The sequence below is a fragment of the Manis javanica genome, chromosome 15, assembly GCF_040802235.1.
Source record: "Manis javanica isolate MJ-LG chromosome 15, MJ_LKY, whole genome shotgun sequence".
NCBI lineage: Eukaryota > Metazoa > Chordata > Mammalia > Pholidota > Manidae > Manis > Manis javanica.
The window spans coordinates 22,040,365-22,061,037 of NC_133170.1; the positions used below are offsets into that span (position 1 = coordinate 22,040,365).

General features: G+C 38.8%; 1 protein-coding gene across 2 annotated transcripts; it reads left to right on the plus strand.

The window, feature by feature from the left end:
- The first annotated feature begins 3,209 nt into the window (after positions 1–3,209).
- STYK1 (serine/threonine/tyrosine kinase 1) lies at positions 3,210–19,149 on the plus strand. 2 transcript variants are annotated; one of them, XM_073222356.1, is made up of 10 exons: positions 3,237–3,381; positions 3,578–3,720; positions 3,829–3,963; positions 5,651–5,917; positions 6,571–6,752; positions 8,343–8,426; positions 10,613–10,821; positions 12,428–12,468; positions 13,038–13,134; positions 15,344–19,149. In XM_073222356.1, exons 2-10 carry the CDS (start codon positions 3,708–3,710, stop codon positions 15,546–15,548), a joined length of 1,233 nt encoding a protein of 410 aa, XP_073078457.1. In that variant the 5' UTR covers positions 3,237–3,381; positions 3,578–3,707; the 3' UTR covers positions 15,549–19,149. The 2 variants fall into 2 exon arrangements, with proteins under 2 accessions (XP_073078456.1, XP_073078457.1); XM_073222355.1 differs by lacking the exon at positions 3,578–3,720 and having other exon boundaries at positions 3,210–3,381.
- Positions 19,150–20,673: the final 1,524 nt, after the last annotated feature.

The window sequence follows — 20,673 nt, forward strand, 5'->3', positions numbered from 1 at the left end:
ATTAAATAGTTTTTATTGATAGCCATGGGGATCTAGAAAACCAGGATTCAAACAGGCTCTGGTTAGCTTCTCGTTCTCGCTTTCGCTGATTTAATCTTTCTCTTAATTTAGACATTGAGTCTCTTACTACTCCAGTATGGTCTGCATAGAAGCAGCACTCTTCCTTTAGAGCTGCACACAATCTACTTTTTTTTAGAAATAGTAAATCTAAGCTGTAGCACTACTTCAGAGAGAGGTTAGGGACTTTTCTTAGAAATAGAAAGTTCTCAAATCTTCACCTGCTTAGTCCTTCATAATGTTGGTTTCCTTGTATAATTGCAGCTGCCCCTGGTCCTACTCCGGCTGCGACTCTTACTCTTAGTAATACAGCTAGAGTGAGTGAGACTGGCTCTCTTTTATACCTTAGTTTAGGTTCTAATTCTGCCACGAATGATAAGTCATCATGATACATTAGTCTGGGTACTAACTTGATACAGAAATCACGGGAGGAGTTGAAGGCAGAAGTAGAGACACATGGGGTCACTCCAGTGTTACAAGCCCACCATCTCTTGGGAGGAGGGATTAAATACCTGTTTTTACCAGGGAAGGCTATGGGTATGGTCTCATTCTTTCTTCTACAGATAGAGACTCTAGCTGCTGCTAGGGAAAAGGGGCGATGACCGCTCTGGCTGCTTCGTGCTGAGAAGGGGGTGCAGTAAAGGGTGCAGCTAGGTCTCCATCACTGGTCAGTTGAGAGGGCTTCAGAAGGCTGGCGCTTCTATTCTGGGTTTCATTTTTATTACTATTTGCAGTTTTGTGGCTTCTAGGCAAGATAAAACAAATTGTGTTATTAGGTTATGTAGCAACATCTGGAGTTGGATTTTTTTATTCTGGAAGGAGGCTACATTATTGAAACGATACTTCTCTCTAAAATCACTCTCATTTTTACTAGAAGTAACTAGGTTAAGAAAATAATTAACAGCTGATTATTTGCACAGGTGCAGCAAGAAGAGCAATTGATTACACAGGTTCTTTTAAATATGCTTTGCTGGAACTTTTTGTAAGGAATTTCAGATTGAACTTTTAAAGGCCTCTTGAGGCCAGACAGCCAAGCCAGACTTGCCATCAGGCTTTACCTGCAGTACCTGTAGATTTGGATGAATTCTTCTCTTCTCGAGGTCTCTGCACCTGCCAGGAAGTGACTTTCTTTACTCACCTGGTAAGGCTGCTGGGAACTCTGTAAGCAAGGTACTAGGCCAGTTCTTCCAAGGGGCTTTGTTGGCTTTATAAAGTCAATCTTAGTTCTTTAAAGTTGTTCACATCTGAGTCTATGCACATGTCTCTCAGGTACGACATTCCAGTCAAAGCCCTGGTAGTATAACCAGTGTTCTTAAGTAGTCTTCTCACAAGGAAAGCAGATTCTTATTGAACTCGTGCAAATAAACATACTGCCATGGAATATAAAAACAGTCACTGAAAGTTTTTAAACTCTGGAGGGATCAAGTAGAGAGAAGGATGTTTCAATTCTGCTCATAAAGATAGTCATTTACTAAACTGTTGTCAGTTTAAGAGAACAAGGTTAAAACATTTTACCAGCAACATTTGAAACAAAAAGACACAAAATTATTTTCTTTAGTTTATGTAATCTTATGTAACTAATACCTGTTCTGCTGAAATCTAGTTCTTTACCAGTTTAGGGATAATACTATAAATGACAAAAGACTTACAAATGACAATGGTTAAAGATCTGATGAGAGCTTACTGTAAAACAGTTGACATAAGGAAATTCTGATATTTCTGTAATACAAAACATTTAGTAACAAAGTTTAGCATCATTCTCTTTGACAGTGCTTTCCTGGTAAATAAATATATATATATCAGATAAATAAGCCAAATTAGTCAAATACTTCGTCTAGTGAGAAAAAATTCTTCTGACATGTTCCAGGGGCCCTCTGGAAAATATCAGAGTTAACTAGAGGTAAAAGCACTTTTTTGCATTTCATTTTTTTAGAACTATCATTACACATTTATTGTCTATATACTCAGCACAGTAAACGAGATATCTTAAAAAGTGGGGCAGCAGGGGAGACTGCTGCTGTCAATTTTTAAAGACAACATCTCAAACTAATTCTAGGTTACTAAGCATTCTTGAGAGAATGGTCAGATGGTAGATTCTTCTGCTTTATCTTCAGGAGGGGGAAAAAAGCTACAATAAGAATTCATATTTATGAAAGAACTGTGTATAATATTACTAGGCATACAAAAGACCTGTTAGAGATACATACAAAGAATGAATATGGCTATGTCAAATTCAACTTAAAAGTTTAAGCAGGAAGGGGAAGCTTTTTGGAGCTTGGAAAGCTGCAGAATTAAATAGTTTTTATTGATAAATGTTGTCTGTTCACTGGTTGTAAGAATACAGTGGGGGATGACTCAAGAAGAAAGCAAGTACTTTGTTACTATTCTGCTTAGGAATTCAATTTTTCAGGCCATGCAATTATTTTTAATAACAAAATATTTCAAAGGCAAATAAAGGTTATACAGTTGTTGCTGCAACATCTCTCTGCAACAACTATGAAAGCATTCTATTCTTAAAAGATTTCTGCCAAATTAGCATTAATGCTTAACACTTTTTTATCAGGTTTTCTGGAAGTTTTAGAACACTCAATTTTCACAATGTTGTCTGTTCACTGGTTGTAAGAATACAGTGGGGGATGACTCAAGAAGAAAGCAAGTACATAGCTCATCTCTCTTGAAATCTGCCAACTATTTATTCATTGCCTGAATTAATTTGTGTATAAATGAAATTAAATGTTTTGTTTAACAGTGATACACAACAAAAGAAAAATTAGACCTGTTAAAAGATTATAAGGGAGGTAAATCCTTCTTGTATAACCCACAGACCACAATTGCTCAGACATGTGCTTTGAACATGAACTTGAACATTGGAGCAGGAGTTTTGGGTAGGAGGGGAGTCTTTAAAATAATTTGAGAAACAATGGCATGAAAGGATGAGACCAGATCAGGTATGTACTTGCTGTATAATAGAAATGAGAAAAATGCTAGAAAAAATTAAGCTCTTCCTGCCTGAATATACCTGATGTTTAGGATATGAATGGAGATGAATGGATGATATATGGAGATGAGTGGTTGGCTCAGAGAGTTCCAGGTAGCCACGTACTTAATAACTACTGATCTGTAGAGGTGTTTTAAAATTCTGTGTGTGCTCTATTTCATTTTTTTTTTTAAGACTTCAGACTGGCTTCATCCTTGGGAATTCTTCTGCCGTGCTGTGCATTCTCTGTGGGTCAAACATAGACGTGGACAACTGTGCGGCAATGGGAGATGAGAGGGGCATGACCCGGAAGCTCCTGGAATGCAGTCTCAGTGATAAGTTGTGTAGTAAGTACAGATTCCAGAGATGACTATCTTCTGATTTTAGGATAATGGAGACTAAGGTCTGGACAGATTCTAGAAGGATGAGTTTGATTTCTAGTAGAAAAGAAGACTGTTGATTAAAGAATGGGCACTAGAAGCCACTGTCGTTGTAGGGGGCAAATGCCAATCCGAGACCCAGATGCTGCATCCTTCATTTCAGCAGGAAAAATGAGAGAAGAGGCACGGAGCACATGTGATGGGCTAAGAAACAGCGACTTTGGGGTTTCTGATTAGAGAGTTGCTCCCAAGAGTACTTCCACTGCCTGGAAGTCCAGGGGAAGAGGGAAGAGATGATCGTGTCAAGTATGACGAGCTGAGGACTGGCAGGTGGGGGAGGCTGTTGGCTACCAGGGCAAGCCTCATCAGTCTCTTTTCTTCCTCCCTGATGTCCTGCCTCATCTATATCTCCAGTTATCCGGGAGCAGCAATATGAGATCATCATCATCCCAGCCGTGCTGGTTGGCATCTTCCTCATCCTTCTCACAGTCATCTTGTGGCTTTTTATCAGGGAACAAAGGGCCCAACGACAGTCCCCTGGACCCCAAGGTAAAGCCCAGACTGGGGTGGGACAGAGCCTCAGGGAAGATGAAGATTGCAGAAAATAAGACCATGCCTCTGTGGCCACTAGTTTGGAGGGCTGTCCCTGCAATGGGAGAGGAGGTGTGCGTCCCCTCCTGTGGGACTGAAGGAGAGTGAGCTCTTCTAGGAAGTCATGAGAAGAAACTCAATATATGCTTGTGTTAGTTGAAACAAGAGTAGGCAAGGGAGGCCTCATGTGACCTGTTCTGGCTTCTTTGTCCTATTACACTATCAGGTCTTTGGCCATATGAGTGTCTGAGCCCTGGGGAGGAAGACCTAGTGGGTCAAGTCCAAGGCTTCATTACAAGCCTTGAAGGATGAATCTTACTCTCTAATACACCCCAGCCTTGCTCTGCACCCCTGGAATATATGATGAAAAGGGGCCCCCTGCACAAGAGTCTTTGAAGTATTAAGTAGGAGACGACCTGGTGTTCTGGAGTTCCATGGAGAATACAGTGAAAGAGAATCAGCCCATACATGAAACTAAGAGTAGAAAATAGGACAAAAAGATCCTGACTTGATTGGAAACTCTGTAGTGGCTGATCCCCAATCCCTCTCTAAATTTTATCCCAATTCCCTTAAAATTCACTCTTACAGAACAACTCAAAGAAGTTGTCTAAATGTACTCTTGCTCCTTCTTGTCACATTCCCTTTTGGACATGCTAAAATAAGGCTTTTATCCCTGCCACTCCACCAGAACAGCTTTTTCCAAGATCACCAGTGACAGCTATGTTGAGTCAGCCTCCTCTTACTGACCTGTTAAAAGCATTTGGAACAATTTTGCACTTTCTCCTTTTAAAACATGCAATTTTTCTTTTAATTCTATTGTCAGTTTCTAAATGTTCTCATTTTAGTGTTACAGTTTCAAATACTTTCTCTATTCTGATTATCGTCCCCCTTGAACTCCAGATTCTCATGTTAAACCACTGACTTTTTGGGTTGGACCTAATATACACCTCAAGTTCCTGAAGTTCCTGAAATTCCATCCTGAAATGTCCTACCCCAGTAGTTTTCCCTGACTTAGTAAATGGCAAGCCTGGTTTTCTATGTGTTCAGTCTAAAATCTTGAAAAAAAGAAAAGCATATAGGTTAAGTTAAAGTATAAGCTAGGTCTTTTAGCAGGCCAAAGTGAATCTTGCGATGGCATGATCTAACTGACACAAGGAAGACATGGGCTGTGCTCAGATTCTTTTTTTATCTGAGGAATATTTGGACATTCCAAGTTACTCCTGGCCTTTGGAGCTTCAACTGATGAACTCATTAACTCTTTGAGTCTTTTCTGGCTGTCTAGTTTTAACTGGTTAACTCTTTGAGTCTCTTCTGGTGGGCTTTACTGGCCTTATTCTTCTCTCCACCCCACTCATACCTATTTTCCTATCTAACACTTATACTGTACTGTCATCCTGAGGAAGACAGACAGGGAGTGTCATTATCCAGAGGCCCATCTTGAGTTGTCTTAGAAAGAATGGGATTATTGTAAAAGTTCTGTAAGGTCGGTGTCGATGCTGGTTCACAGAGAAGCTTTAGAAGGTATCCCCCTATTGTCCAGAGAGAAAGTTGTTAAAGGAACTTCCCTGGCAGTTCATTCCTGGCTCTTCTCTCCTGGAGTCCCTAGGACTGGGGGAAGATGATTGGTGTCATCTTTTTGTTCCAGGCATTGCCACCGTGCCTCCATCTAGGGACCTGAACTGGGACGCAGTGGGACACGGAGGAAGTGTGTTTGTGCCACTTACAGAAACGTCAGTGGAAAGCCTCCTACGAGCCAGCACACACACCCTGGCCACGCTGCAGGTGCCCCGGGAGCAACTCTCTGAAGCTCTGGAGCAGATCTACAGTGGTAGTGGTGGGGCCATCTATCGAACCAGCATGTATACTGGGGACCCTGCTAAGCCCAAGAGTGTTGTCCTCAAGGCTTTAAAAGGTAAAAGAAGTGTCAGACTCCCTTCCCCTTTTTACTGTTCTGCCGTGAGCCCCTCACCGTGAATGCTAGAAGGCTTTGCAGACATTAGATGTTAATCAACAGATAGTTGTGATCACAACTGTGTGCAGAATAAGAAGAGAGTAGAAAGTGAAAACTTGAGACCAGTGTTCCTGGGGTCTTTCCCTAGGTCAGCCTTGCCTACAGAGGCTGTGAGAGCTGATTTTTCCATATTGGATATTACTTAGATGAGTTTCTGAGGTGGTCTCTACATTCTTCTTCACTGTGTGGTATCTTTCCTGGTACTGTATTTCTTTTTTCTTGCTGATATTCATGATATGGCCCAGTAATGGTGGACCCATAAAACAGAACAAGGAAAGTCAAAAGGCTCAGCATTTTGACTTTAATGCGAACAGAATACTTGCTTATTTAGGCAGATGAAAGCCTGTTCAGCTCTAAGATCTATGATTCTGTGTTAACCTTTGGCAAAAGATCAGTGACATTGAAAATCATCTCCTAACAAGTTTCCTTTCTAGTTTGTTTTTGTCTACCCCCACTCCCCTGTGGAGCCTTGAAAATTATCATCTGAGGTTGCTTCCTGTTTTATCAGTGAAGCTCTGAAGGCTCATTGCCTCTGCTTTTTCTGTCCTCTGCAGAACCAGCCAGGCTCCAGGAGGTGCAGGATTTCTTAGGGCGAATCCAGTTCTATGAGCACCTGGGGAAGCATAAGAACCTGGTACAGCTGGTTGGCTGCTGCACGGAAGGGCTGCCGCTCTACATGTTGTTGGAGGACGTGGCTCAGGGGGACCTGCTCAGCTTTCTCTGGACCTGTCGCCGGGTGAGCAGTAGGGTACAGGGGTTAGGAGAAAAGACTTTACCTGGCTGATTAGCTGTGCACATGTTAATTGACATATGACAAAGTAGAGAGACATTACAGTATGTAGCAGAGTGGCTGAGTATCACCGTGCAATACGACATCTGATGACGATAGAAACGCTCTGTCGGATGTGGTAGCCACTAATCATATGTGGCTATGGAGCACTTGATATGTGTCTGATGTGCTTGTGAAACTGAATGTTTAATTTAATTTTAAATAACATATGTTTAAATAGCCACATGTGGTTAATGGCTACCATATCGGGCTATGCAGATGTGGAGTATGAACTTGACACTCCACCTCCTACTACCTGTGTGACTTTGGGCCTGAGTTTTCTGAATCTGTAAAATGGGAATAATAATAAATGATTATAAAATTAAAATAAATTATGTATATAAAAACATAAATGTGATTGGTACATGACAAGCTAGTACTGATGTAATTTTTTTGTTGCTGTTAGTGTTAAGTGTCGTCCATTCTGTAACATCAGGCTAGTATGCAAGCCTGTCTTGAGGAAAAGCCTGCTTGTAAGTTTTCATACCTCAAACACATATTTTTAAAAATTATCACATTTAGAAATTTCCAGACTAAAAGAACAAGTCTTTTTCCTCAACATTTACCTAGTTCTCTATATATATTCCTCTATCTGAAATGCTGTGTGTTTCCCCAGTTAGTTCGTCACCAGCCAATGAGCAAGTTCAATATTAATCAGCCTCCTCAATATGCTGATTATTTTACTACTGCATATGTATGGAATAGGTACCCTGTTAACATCTTGCAGCCAGCAGTGCAAAGAGGGCAATGTGCAAATCTTGAGGCATTTTCAAGATTACCCATCTGTGCTCTAACCTCACCAGCTTCTACTTTTTGAAACTTACTGTGTCTCTGTTCTAGATCATCTTCACATGCTTTTCTCGTTGCACCAAGCTGCTTCATCTAATCAGTGTCCATTCATCTTCAGATCTCATAAAAGGCTCTCCGTGCACCTCGAACTGAATCAGTTCTTTATTCCCCACTACCGCCCCCATCATATGCTATCTTTTACATATCGTTCATGGTGCTTATAGTTATGTAACCACATATTTGTGTCTGAGCATTTGCTTTTGATTTACATGTTTGTCCTACTGTAACATCCAGACAACAGCAGACATGTTTATTTTGTTCAATTTTATATTGAGTTCCTAAGAAGTAATCTGGTACATAGTAGGCATTCAATAAAGATGTGTTGAGTTAATGTGCTCCAGGAAAACTGCTGCTTTATCCAGTGGATAGTCTTATGTGTGTATTTGTCTTTCTTATCTGCTATTCTGTTCTTCCTTCATTCTTTTATTTATTTACATTCTTTCGTGTTTTTCCAGTCCAATAAATCATTGTACTTCTCTGCATATCTGAGAATCTCTTACATCAGTCTCTCCTTGAATCTTAGGTTCTATGTTTTTGTATCTTTTCCTTAGTTTTGATATCTGCATTTAAGACAGCCTCTGCCCCTATTTTGTTTTTCAAATCTGTTCATGTCATTTTGATATAATTCTTTTTTTTCTATTTCTTTAGGATGTGATGACCATGGAGGGCCTTCTCTATGATCTCACAGAAAAACAAGTCTATCACATTGCAAAGCAGGTCCTTTTGGCCTTGGTAAGGCTGGGAAAAATGACAATAGATGGTGGGGATTTTTCCTGTTAGCCGGGTAACTGATGCAATATTTCTCATATTTAGATTCCCAAATAGGGTATATATTCTTAAGTAAATCAAGTGCCAGTAAGGGGCAGAAACTCACGCACTGATAAACTGTTTTCAGTTCTTTCTTTATGAAATTATTTATATAACATACCACAGGTTTGGTAATTCTAAGCAGGAGGTAGTCAACTTAGGGTTTTTAGAAGGAACAGGCAGTTTTTTTAAAGGGTTCCCAGTTTTAAAGGTAAAAAAACCAGGACTAAGAGCTATATGTCCATTTATCTGACACTCTTTCTTCCCCATATAGGCTGATACCAACAGATGTAAAATGGGCAAATAGGGAAGCAAGTTGGGAGATAAGAGGACTGGGTGATAGGTTACAGAACCAGGAGGAAGTAACAGTTTTATACCTGAAAAACAAGAAATACTAGTTTAAACATGTTTGGTTGGAGACTTGCTCTGATGCTGAATGTGATAGGAAAAATGTATACTTTAAAAAGCACAAGGAACAAGTGGAAGAGCAGGAATAAGAAGGGGCAACAGTAAGCTCATTCCTGCACTTTAAACCAATGTAAATGAAGCAGTAAGAGAAAGAAATCAGGGTTTACAAGAAAAAAATGTACTTGAACAGAATTATTTTGCTATAGAAAATCAGGGCCCTGTGAAGCTACTATTTAAGTATTTCCTATATCTTGCTTCTTGGAGATGTGAAATATATCAGGAATCTAAATGGAATCAGGGAAAGCTTAGAAGAGAAGGTGAGAAAGAATAGCAGTTACAGTTACAATTCCCACGCAGCACCCAAGAGAGCACATCCTGTAAATGACAGTCACCTACAATGTTTGGAGAGCATTGGCATGTTCTCGCGATAAAGTTCAGAAGTCAGGGTACAGCCTATGTTGCCTTCTGAACCATAACTGCAGTGGTGCCGCCGAGGGATGCACTGATCACACTCATGCATTCATCAGAGCCCATTAGTTATAAGGCAATATCATACTATTTTTTCTTACTTTTAACTGCCTCAAAGTCACTACATTTTAAAGTTATTCTCATCACAGTTTACTTTCTTGGTCCTAAAATTTCATCAGAGGCAGACAACCACTAGTCACTGTTTCCTTTATCATTACTGACTGGAAATTACCACCTTAATCTTTTATTTTGTTATACAATTCTTGTTTAGTTTAGTAAGCCTAGAACTTAGTCTCTAGCTTTTTGGTTATGGATGGCTTTTCAGCTTCTCCATGTGTCTTGAAAAGCCTGATGCTGGGGGAGATGAATCCAGCAAATCAATGTCATCCAGGTGTAATGGTTCTCAAATGCCTTTGTTCTATGCTAGAATCATCTTGATATCTCTTGAAAATGCAGATTCCCTCTTCTACAGCATAGATAAGATAGTCATTAACTTAATAATATATTATTAGAACATATACTAAGATGTAATCTATAATATATAAATATGTGATCTTTATATATATGTGTTATATATATATATAACATACAGGAATACAGGTACCTCTTCTTAGATTTTTGTTAAGTAAATCTGGGAGGAAAAGTCTTGTTTTTAAAAGCTCTCAGGAAGTTCTGATTTGTAGGCTGGCTTGAGAATTAGTAGTAGAATTTGTAGTGCTTCCTATGAATTAGATTCCTGGTTCTGGTCACTACCACCCAATAACTGCGTGGCCTTGGGCAAACATTGAGGTTTATCTAAAAGATACTTCCCTAACTCACCTCACTTAGTTATTTTAGGAAAAAAATGGCATGATGTAAAGCCCTACATAAATTCATTATCATGACACTCAGTGTCACCTTTTTTGGGGCCTGCTGCTGGAAACTTGGGACCTACTCCTTTTTCTGTTGTCTATCTGCATCTTATCTGGAGGAATGTGCAATCAGGCAGGCATCATAGCGTGACACAGAGGGGGTGATTATACTTTTCAGACCAAGTATAATGTCATTTGGATGATTTGGAGACAATGCAAAAGTGATTCATTATCATGACTTGGAGGTGACAGATCATTATTAATGAGACTTGTTCAGAGAGAAAATGTCTTTGTCTTTTTGAGGATTCCTAGGACTTGTCTCCTTGTCTGTGACCCAAGCCGTGACCCCAGATAGCCAACCCATCTTTGATTTTATGTTGGTAGGAATTTCTCCAGGATAAGCACCTGTTCCATGGGGATGTGGCAGCCAGGAACATCCTGATCCAAAGTGATCTCACTGCCAAGCTCTGTGGCCTGGGCCTGGCTTATGAAGTGTACACCCAAGGGGCCATATCCTCCACTCGCACCATACCTGTCAAGTGGCTCGCCCCGGAATGGCTCCTGTTGAGACCAGCTGGCATCAGAGCAGACATGTGCGGTTTGTTCCTGATCTTTGCATTTCTTCCCTTCTTGACATAGGTGTCTTCCCGTCCCCGACCATGACTAGATCTGTTGTCAGTTATGTCCACAAGTGACCTCTCTACTTAGAAGTCAGGGTCACAAGCAGAAATGTGTGAAATGTGACAGAGCTCATATTTGGCACCTGGCTGCAATCCTTTTTAGTGCCTTTGAAGTATTCCTTCTGTATGAGAGTAGCAGCCTGAGTTAGGAAAGGAAAAATAAAAATCAAAAGAGTATTCATACCAGTATCCAAGGACTTAATCTAGTAGAGTTCCTTTTATGTGAAGGAGGTGGGTCCACTTAAAAGTTCAGTTAAACCAAGAATTATTAAAATAAAAAGAACTACACATACCTAAAATTATTTAATTTAAAACAGATAAATAGATACTTATTTGTCAATCTTTTGGTAGAGGGCCAAAGCCCTTTTTGTAAGGGTGGACCTGCTAAATGAAGCTATATGTTGTGTTTCTTGTATAAATAGCATCCATAATGAATTATTTTTGAGTTTCAGTTTGGGATTCTAAATAGAGTGAGAAATTGGAAAACAGTTGTGAAGCAATCTGACTGCAGACATTTATTGTTATTTTTCCCAGTTTTCTATAGTTGCCTCACCCATACAATTTGACAACACTTTCTTTTAAGCAGCTTTTTTTTATAGAATATTTTCAATACATTCAACCCAGTTTTCAGGGAGGCAATCAATACATTTTTGCATTTATATTTAATCAGCTTACAAAATATTCAATTGATTACATAATTACAGTTACACATATGATTGGCATAAGCAGTATTGTAAGGAATCACAACTGACTTTTGGTAACCATCTAACTCACCTGCCTGGAGAAGCACACAGATGTAACACAGAATATCTTACTAGCCATGGATGTCATGAGCAGTTGAGGCAATTTAGAACATCAGTTAATATGGTGAGTCAATTAAGAGACCCCATTTATGCTTCACTGATACCTGCTTTTCAATAGAGGTCTGGGAGTAATAGGCTTAACTGGAAAATATTGCTAATTTAATGATGATACTATAGAATAGAGAAATATACCTCTCTTCACTCTTATTGCTTAAGCAAATACCTATTCCAATTATGTGTAAGGCTGGCTCTGCTAATATTTTTCCTAGCTTTGGGCAATTAGATCTCCTGAGGAAATAGCAGATAAGTGATGAACTTCATTTGGCCTTGTGCTAAGAATAAAGTCTGGAATTTTCAGCAGGAAGGAAAAGAGAGATGAAAAAGATGCAGAGGTGGATTTCTTTATGTTTGGGTGACTGTGTTTGTAAGACTGCACACACACACACAATTTAACAAATAATACTAAACACCTACTAAAGTGAAATATAAGGAGAAAGAAGACATAAATTCAGTCCTTAAAAAGATTAGACTCTAAGGGGATAGGACAGAATGCTTTCACATGGCACTATTACTCTGCCTATTATGTCAGACACCACCAATTCTCCTTACTAACCTTCTTTATAGGATTCTTACTGAAGGCCCCTGATATTTTAAATGAGCTCCCTTTAGGAAAGGCAGAAATAGAAATTAAGTAAATGGCTTTGTTTCTCTTATAGCTGGTCCTTCGGAATCCTGCTTTATGAGATGGTGACTCTAGGTAAGGAGGATCCCTGAAGTAGTGTGTACCTGTATGCAAACAGGCAAGGATGGCATGGGTGGTGGATGACATGTGCTGGCAGGAGGGTTTCAGTACAGTCTCTGAGGTTTGTACTGGGCTGACATGAAATCCTTCTCCTTTGAACTTTCTTTTGCTTTCTCTCTTTCCTCACCACTACCCATTTCAGAGGATATTAAGATTTAAAGGATAATTCCAAGAGTGATCTTGCATAAACAAAAAAATACTGCCTTCCGATTTATTAAATCATTTGAGAAACTGCAGCAACTTCCCGCGTCTGGAGGAATGGAGGGCAGGTCTTCTTTCTCACTTTGCTCTATTTTGTTACTTTCCCAAAAACTCAACATTCTCCTAAATTATCAGTTTTTTTCCAAGAAACTTTTTTCCTAAAACTCTTTAAGCTATATCTTTACTTGATCAGCAGAGATAAACTGTATTGTACCAGTATTTTTCCTATGGCTCTACTTTTTGCAGGCAGTTAGCCCAGGTGGATAGAGACTAGTGCTATAGTTCATATTCTGAAGGACCTCTCATTCTTTCCGTACCAACAGGGGCACCACCATATCCTGAAGTCCCTCCTACCAGCATCCTACAGCATCTCCAAAGAAGGAAAATCATGAAGAGACCCAGTAGTTGCACACCTACCATGTAAGTGGATTTTAAAGTGTACTCTCCTCTCATTCCAAATCCCTTTGCTCTTCATCAGTCGTGCTCTTTTCATAGTCACTCAGATGATCCCCAGCTGTCCTTGATGTGTTAATGTACAGTCTTAGATCAAACTTATGCAGTAGACACATCTCATATATCACATACCACACACATATACACACATATCATATATATGTATATAGGCATGTATGTGTATATGTACACATACACATACATACAGTGTTGAGGCAACCACTGAAAATGAGATGAGAAACTCATTTCCCCATCCAGATATTAAGTTCTTCAAGATCAGGTGCTTTAATCAGTTAAGAGTCTCTGTATCAAGGACAGCCTTTTACTTGTTGAAAGCCTATAAGAAACATTTCTCAGCAGTTTCATTCTAGGATACCCAGTTTGAGTTTGAGGAAAGTTTCATTCCTCCAAAGGTTTCTTAAATAAGTAAGAAGAGGACCAAATCCAATGTAGGTGCACTGTTTTATTTGTCCGAACGTCAGTCTCAGTCAGAAAACTGCCAGCCTCAGTTCTAATAGAACTGCCATAAAATCCACTGCACTGCAGTTACTGACTGGTTCTTACTTAGTATTTAACTTTTAAAATTTTCTATCTGGTTTTCCAGCTCTGAGCATGTTAGATGCCAACCAAAAGAAGGCAGGTAGGAAGAAATTAGAAAGACTGGAGAAGGAGTATCCAGTATTGTCAGCAGAAAGGGACAGCTGGTAAGCCAATGTAGAGGCAGAAAGTGGAAAGATTAAAAATTACACACAGAATTTTCTAACCAATAAAGAACAAAAAGAGATGTTATTTATACACACACACATGCATACAGATAGATGTGTGTGTGTGTATGTAGTGTACTATATTGTATATATAGCACACTAATATTGGCTGCGTATACTAGAATGAAATTGCTGAGAAATATTTCTTGTAGACTTTCTACATGTAAAAGGCTGTCCTTGATACTGGGGAGAGATTCTTAACTGATAAAGCACCTGATCTTGAAGAACTTAACATTTGGATGGGGAGATACCTGAAATAATGGGAAAATCAACATAAAGTGTGAGGCAATATAGTAGCATGGTTAAAAGCTCAGACTTCTGTCACAGAGTCAAGACACATATTCAGTCCAAGTCCTCGTCCTTTACTGTACATTGTTTACTTATTTTAAGACAGGTACAGTGATAATCCTGCCTCAAAGCTCTTGTGAGACTAAAATGAAGTAATGCATGTTAAGGCCCATTACCATGCCTTAGATAAGTAAGTTCTTGGTGAATGTTAGCAGTGTTTTTAAAGTAACATCTTTTACAAACTCTCATGGTTCAACATTAAAGAGTGTGGGAAGCACAGTGCAGGCTGAGGTTTAGAAGCAGAGCAATTGAATTTAAGACAAACCTGTAGGAAATGATGACTGTGGAGAGGAAGGATGTTCGAGGAACTGGGCATAGCATGAGCAAAGGCAGGGCTGGGTGCTGATAAGCGCATCTAGGGAACAGCATGACATGATTGGCTGGGGGAGAGGGGTTCAGTTAGGAAAGGCCTATAGGTAGAGAAGCGTAGAATGTCGACTCCGTATGGTAGGTGTGTTCTTGAACAGGATGAGATATGATGCAAAGTGTTTGGAAACAGACTACATTACAAACTTTCTGTAAACTAGATTGAAGAAAAGACAGGTTAAAGGTGGTAAGTAGTTTATCTAGAATAATGTTATTTCCTGGAGAGGCTAAATAATAGAGGGAAATACCTGGATTAATGGAAGGAAACATCTAATTACATTACCCCAATTTCGTATGAATGATATTGTTTCACAGCTAATTTTGCCTGCTGTAATGTAGCTTTTACCGGCAGAAAAGTTGTAGTAATAATGTGGAATGCTGCAAGTTAGCGGCATCTAAGAATGAGAACATTTAACTTCTGAAAGAATTCTTGGCAATAGAATGAAAAAAACAAAACCCATTCTGTTATAATAATTGTAGTTTGGAAAACTTTCAGTCATTCCTGTTATGAGAAGGGCCCTGTTGAAGTGGTGATATTAAGAGAATTAATTACCATTAAGAGGATGAGAAGGAATATTATTCTCTGGGAAGAACATGTGAAACGAGAAGTAGATTAAAGAACTGCAGGATTCTATTAACATTTCTTCCTCAAACACTTGCCTTGGCACGGAAGTCAGTTTCTCATGATTCCCTTTCAGGTACAATCTTATGAAGTCCTGCTGGCGCTGGAGTGCGGACAGCCGCCCCTCTCCCAAAGAGTTACAGTCACGCCTAGAAACCGCTGCTCGGACAGCGGATGATAAGGCTGTGCTGCAAGTACCAGAGCTGGTGGTGCCTGAACTGTACGCGGCTGTGGCAGGCATCAGCATGGAGAGCCTCTCCTACAGCTACAGCATCCTTTGAACATCCCAGAGCAGGGAAAACTTACAGATGATCATATACTCTTGGAACCAATTCCTCCAAGAACATAGACCTCCTAGTGTGGGACATAATGGGAGAAATGGCCATGGATCCTGGATTTTCTCCTACACATACTCGTAGGTGCCTGAAATGATGCTGGATGAGGGTCTACACACCATATACCCTTGAGACTGAGAAGTACAGTCTCATTTATGCCCCCGGCTTCATTTTTGCTGCCCCAATCCTAAGACCCAGAGGAGACGTGCCAGATGGGGTCATGGCAAAGGAGGTCTTAGAAACCCGCAGTGTTTGTTGCAGCGTGGCACAAGCCAGATGGTCTCAATCACCACAGGCTGGTTTCCTCCTGAAGCATGATTGTATCTAGACTATTATAAGGTCCAGAGAAATTGGAATCAAACGAAGGAACAAAAAGCTGATGAAGTTGACAAGAAAGAAAATAACAGGTTCTGTTTGCTCAGGAGTATAGATGTGGAGCAAGGTCATCCTTCAAAGAGAAGGTGGAGGAAGGAAATAAAGGTCCTCAAGTCCTGGTCCTTTCATGCAGGGCTGGAGGAGAACCATGAAGGAAAACTTTTGAGTTTCCCTTGGGTATAGATAAGAGTAGGATGGTCCCCTTTTATCAAATCTAAGACAGATGAACCTTGTTGGTACTACTTTTAATTAGAAGCCGGAGGCATCATGTCATGAATAAGAACATTCAACATACATTGTTCATCAGGCTGGCTTCCTGGTTCTTATAAGACTAGGGAGGCTGAGCCTAGGAAGTTAGTTAGGTCCTGATGAATACACTGCATGTGTATTTGACAAACAGGAAATGTGAAAACTAAGCAAGGATGCTTAGTGGGCTAGGAGGTCTTTAACAAGGGCTAGAAAATGATGTAACCTCAGACGGAAGTGTGGTAGCTTCTGGTTTTCAATCATCCATTGATGCACCATGAAACTTTTTTCATTAAATTAATATTTATTGAATGAAAGTAGGCTTTTCTGGTATACAGCTGCCAAAATCTCTACGTTTGGGGATAAATGCAAATAAATGTAAATTAATGTTCATAGAAACATTCAAGAGACAATCTATTTTATCAGACAAGGAATTCATTGTGTGTATCAAACAATGGGGCTAATATGCACCTCAAAGGGTTGCAGTGAAGTTTACATTGTGTATTTGTACAAGATCTGGCAGATAATGTGTGCTCAGTAAGTGTTAGGTTCCTTTCTTCTCCCCTTCCTATCCTTAACTATTTCCTATCTTTTTCATTTAAAATCTATGATAGCCTAGAGGAGAACTTTGGTCTGCCAGTCACACTGCAAGGAGGACATGCTTAAAGGTGATGGTATGGTACAAGTGCCACATGCCTAAAATAATGGACTCATCATTTGTGTGTGAGCATCTTTGTGATGATAGTAGTCTCTACTATTTCAAAACACCAACAATATCATGGTGATGACTATTCAGTTAAACACATGATCTGTGATTTTAAAGAATACTCTGGCGGGACACCTAAGGCTACTGTAGGAAAGAAGTTGTCAACTGACTGTTGACATTTCTGTAGAAAGTAGGATCCTGATGGAGTCATGATGAGTCTTGCAACCCAGTAACGATTCTTGCACCTATAGGAATACCACAATGATTAGTCAAGATTTAACTGGGTGGCAAGTGGCAGTACGTAAAAGAGAGGTCACAACATGATCAAGTCCTGTGGAATCTCACTGTTGCTTCTTGGCTGTTCAATGAAGTCAAATATACAAAATATTTATTTATTCAAATATTTAAAAATAACTGAATGGCAAAGCTGGTTATGCCAGATGCTGTGCGAGGTGTTGGACAGAAGAAACAGAAAGCTTTGGGTTAGTCTAGAAAGTAAGAGGCATTATGTACACAATTACACATTGTGGTAAGGGCTATGAAGAAAACGTGTGATAGTAGAAGGGGATATAAGGTGTGGACTTCCCTGAAGAAATGGCATTTAAACTGAGACCTTAGGGGTGGGTAAGGAAGCCTGACAGAGAGGAGATGAGCCTTCCAGGAGAAGGACCGTATGTGTGAAAGCTCTGAGACAAAACAAAAAAGCTTAGTTTGTTCGGGGAACTGCAAGGAGGTAAATGGGACGGGAGCATAGTGAGCCAGGAAGAAAGTGGTGCTTAATGAAACACAGCATTCATTGCTCTTTTATACTATGTTAATACTTGTTTCATTAGGAAGGAAAGCAGCAGACAATTGCTATTTTACCCATAACTTTGTTTTTCTGAATATAGGCCTGGAAAAGTAGATACAGTATTTGTTTATTCTAAGAAAACTGGGTCTTTCACTGACCAGGCTTTTTCCAAAAGGGGGATTATATTTCTGGCATCTTTGACTTGTCTGCCAAACCAGGTATTTCCGGGCTAATGAATGGAAAAGAGAATTAAAGTATTTACCATTTAATCAAGTTAAATCCATGTTACGATTATTTTATTGTTTTGTTCTCACATCCCCTAATGTTGTTTTTCCAATTCATGCTTTATTGTTAAAAAACATTTCCAACATAGCCAGGATGTGAGCGCTCTCCTGGATACAGTGTCTAATTGAAACTTAAAAATGCAGTTTAGCTTAAAATAATCTGAACCGTAGTTTTTAAATCATGCTCACATAGAACACTAGTGTTTTTCATGCTACATTTCAGTATTTTGTTATTAAAACTGAATAACAATTTTTCCCCATTTTAAAAGAAAAGTAATTTAATGGATAGAATCTTGATTTTAACCTTGCTGTAATAATTTTATTAAAATTTAAAGATGTATTGAAATTAATAAGACTGGAAGGACAGCCTATTATAATTAATTTAACAGACTTTTTTTGTTTTGGAAATAACGGTAGTTATGCTATGTGTTAGAAACACATTATCACATGCTGAGAAAAATTACTAGCTTGAATAATGGAATTAAATATATCATCATGTCATAAAAATTTATCAATAGTTGTAAGTGCTAACCATATATAAACATACCTGAGAAACAATGATGTGGAAATTTCATAGTTTCTGCATGATGGTGATTCTCTGGTTAAAAAAATAATACCATTGAGCAGTTAAAAAGACATATGGTTAAAATTCCACTAAAAAGTCTATTACAGAAGAGAGGAGAGAAAGGTTATGTAAATAGATAAAGACTGAAATAGACTATCGCATTCTGACATTTTAAAAAAATTTAATTACCTTAGAATGTCTTAGACCATGTATTCTTGATTTACTACTCTGATCCATTAATGGAATGAGATAAACCTAAGAGCTTTTGTTCTGTAAATACAAAATTAAAGAACAACAAAATGAAAATAAAAAACTATCCCCTGCAGTGTATATCACAGGAAAGTCATAACATATTTCTGAAAACTAAGTAGGAATGATTCAATAATTTTAAATAGAAAGGCAAAGGGGTATGAGAATAGAGCAGACAGATCAAACGAAGAGAAAATTTTAGATGCAGGAAAAATCAGCACATTTTATAAGATTAACACTTTCAAGAAGTAATCTTCTCTGACTGTAGTCCTGACTTGACTCCTCACCATGGCGAAAAGCAATAAACTTCTAAAAACCCAAGTGGAAAATTATTTTATTAATGAATATTTTGTCTTTGATTAAACCATTAAGCCTTAATTTCAGCTAGGTTGGAAATAAAATGTTTCTTAGCTATCTCAAAGGGTGTTTTGGAGCTAACCACAGATAGGTTGCATTAGCAAAGGCAGGAATAGTTCTTTCTGGTTTCCTTTGGCTTCATTTGAGCAGCCCAAACATTTATTTTTATAAGTAAACAGTGCAGATACCAGTAAGCAGCCCTTCATTTGAAGCCTGTAACAATTGAGATTGAGATTTCTCAATGTTTGAAAAATATTTTCACTATTTCCAGCACAAGTAAAAGTGTATGAAATGGTTATTATAACTTCACCGTCCAACACTGTAGCCACTAGACACATGTGGCAATTCAAATAGTAATCTGAATTCATACAAATGAAATACTATTTATAAACAAAAACTTCAATTCCTTAGTCAAACTAGCCACACTGCAAGCACTCAGTAACCATTCAGAATACTTCCAGATATCTGTTGTATAACATCCACAGAAACACAAATGCTGTATCACTTTGCAGTCCATACTGTGATACAAGAGAGACACATTTTGGCTTTTTACAAAATATAGGAAGGACTAAATAAAGGTATTTTCATATTTCATCTTAAAAACAGATAGAGCTAGAGAGGATTAGTCTTGAGCTGAGAAGTCTTTTTAGGGGATAAAGACAGTAAGTGGCCCACAAATTAAGATCTTAACATTGTGCATTACATAAGCTCTGTTTACACAGTCACAGTTCTGGTATCTGTAACTCTATCTGCATAATCATGAAGATGACTACAGGCACCTGTGCCAAAAATCTGAAGGAAATGCATTAGGGAACCTAAAAATATTGGATGAAGCTCCTTGCAATAAACAAAATGTATCACTGCCAGTATTTTCAGAGATAATACAGAAAATGTCTAGGTTATTCTTGTAGTTAGATACAGTGACTAACTCATCCTTTTGCCTGGGACTCTCCAGGTTTTACAACTGACAGACACACATCCCAGGAAACTCCTCAGTGCTGGACAAACCAGAATGGTCACCCTAGTAGAGAGGGATGGTGCTTTATGTTTCTTTTATATTTTTTTTAATAGCAGCCTATAGTAGTACTAGAGTCATTTTTCTATAGTAATACACAATGGATGATACAGATTTCTATAGTGACAGTTATACAACTGTTAATATATCTCAGCATAGCCTGGTCCTTCTCCCTTTCTGTGAACCTTATGTTCTAACTATATGGAATTTCTTGGCGTTTCCAAATCATGAATTCTCGTACCTCTGTGCTTTTGCTCAGGCTCTTTTCTGCCTGGAGTGCTTTCCCATCCCTCTCAACACGTATTAAACTTATCTAACAAGGTCTAATTCAAATAGCACATCTTGTCATAAGCCTTTTTTTATCCTTCCCTTTCTTCAACTTCCCTTATTCCCCAATAAAGTGACTTGCTTCCTCTGCTGTACCCCAGCATTTTAAAAAGTTTTTCTTCTTACAGCATTTTCTTCCTTGTGCTAGTTATTTGTC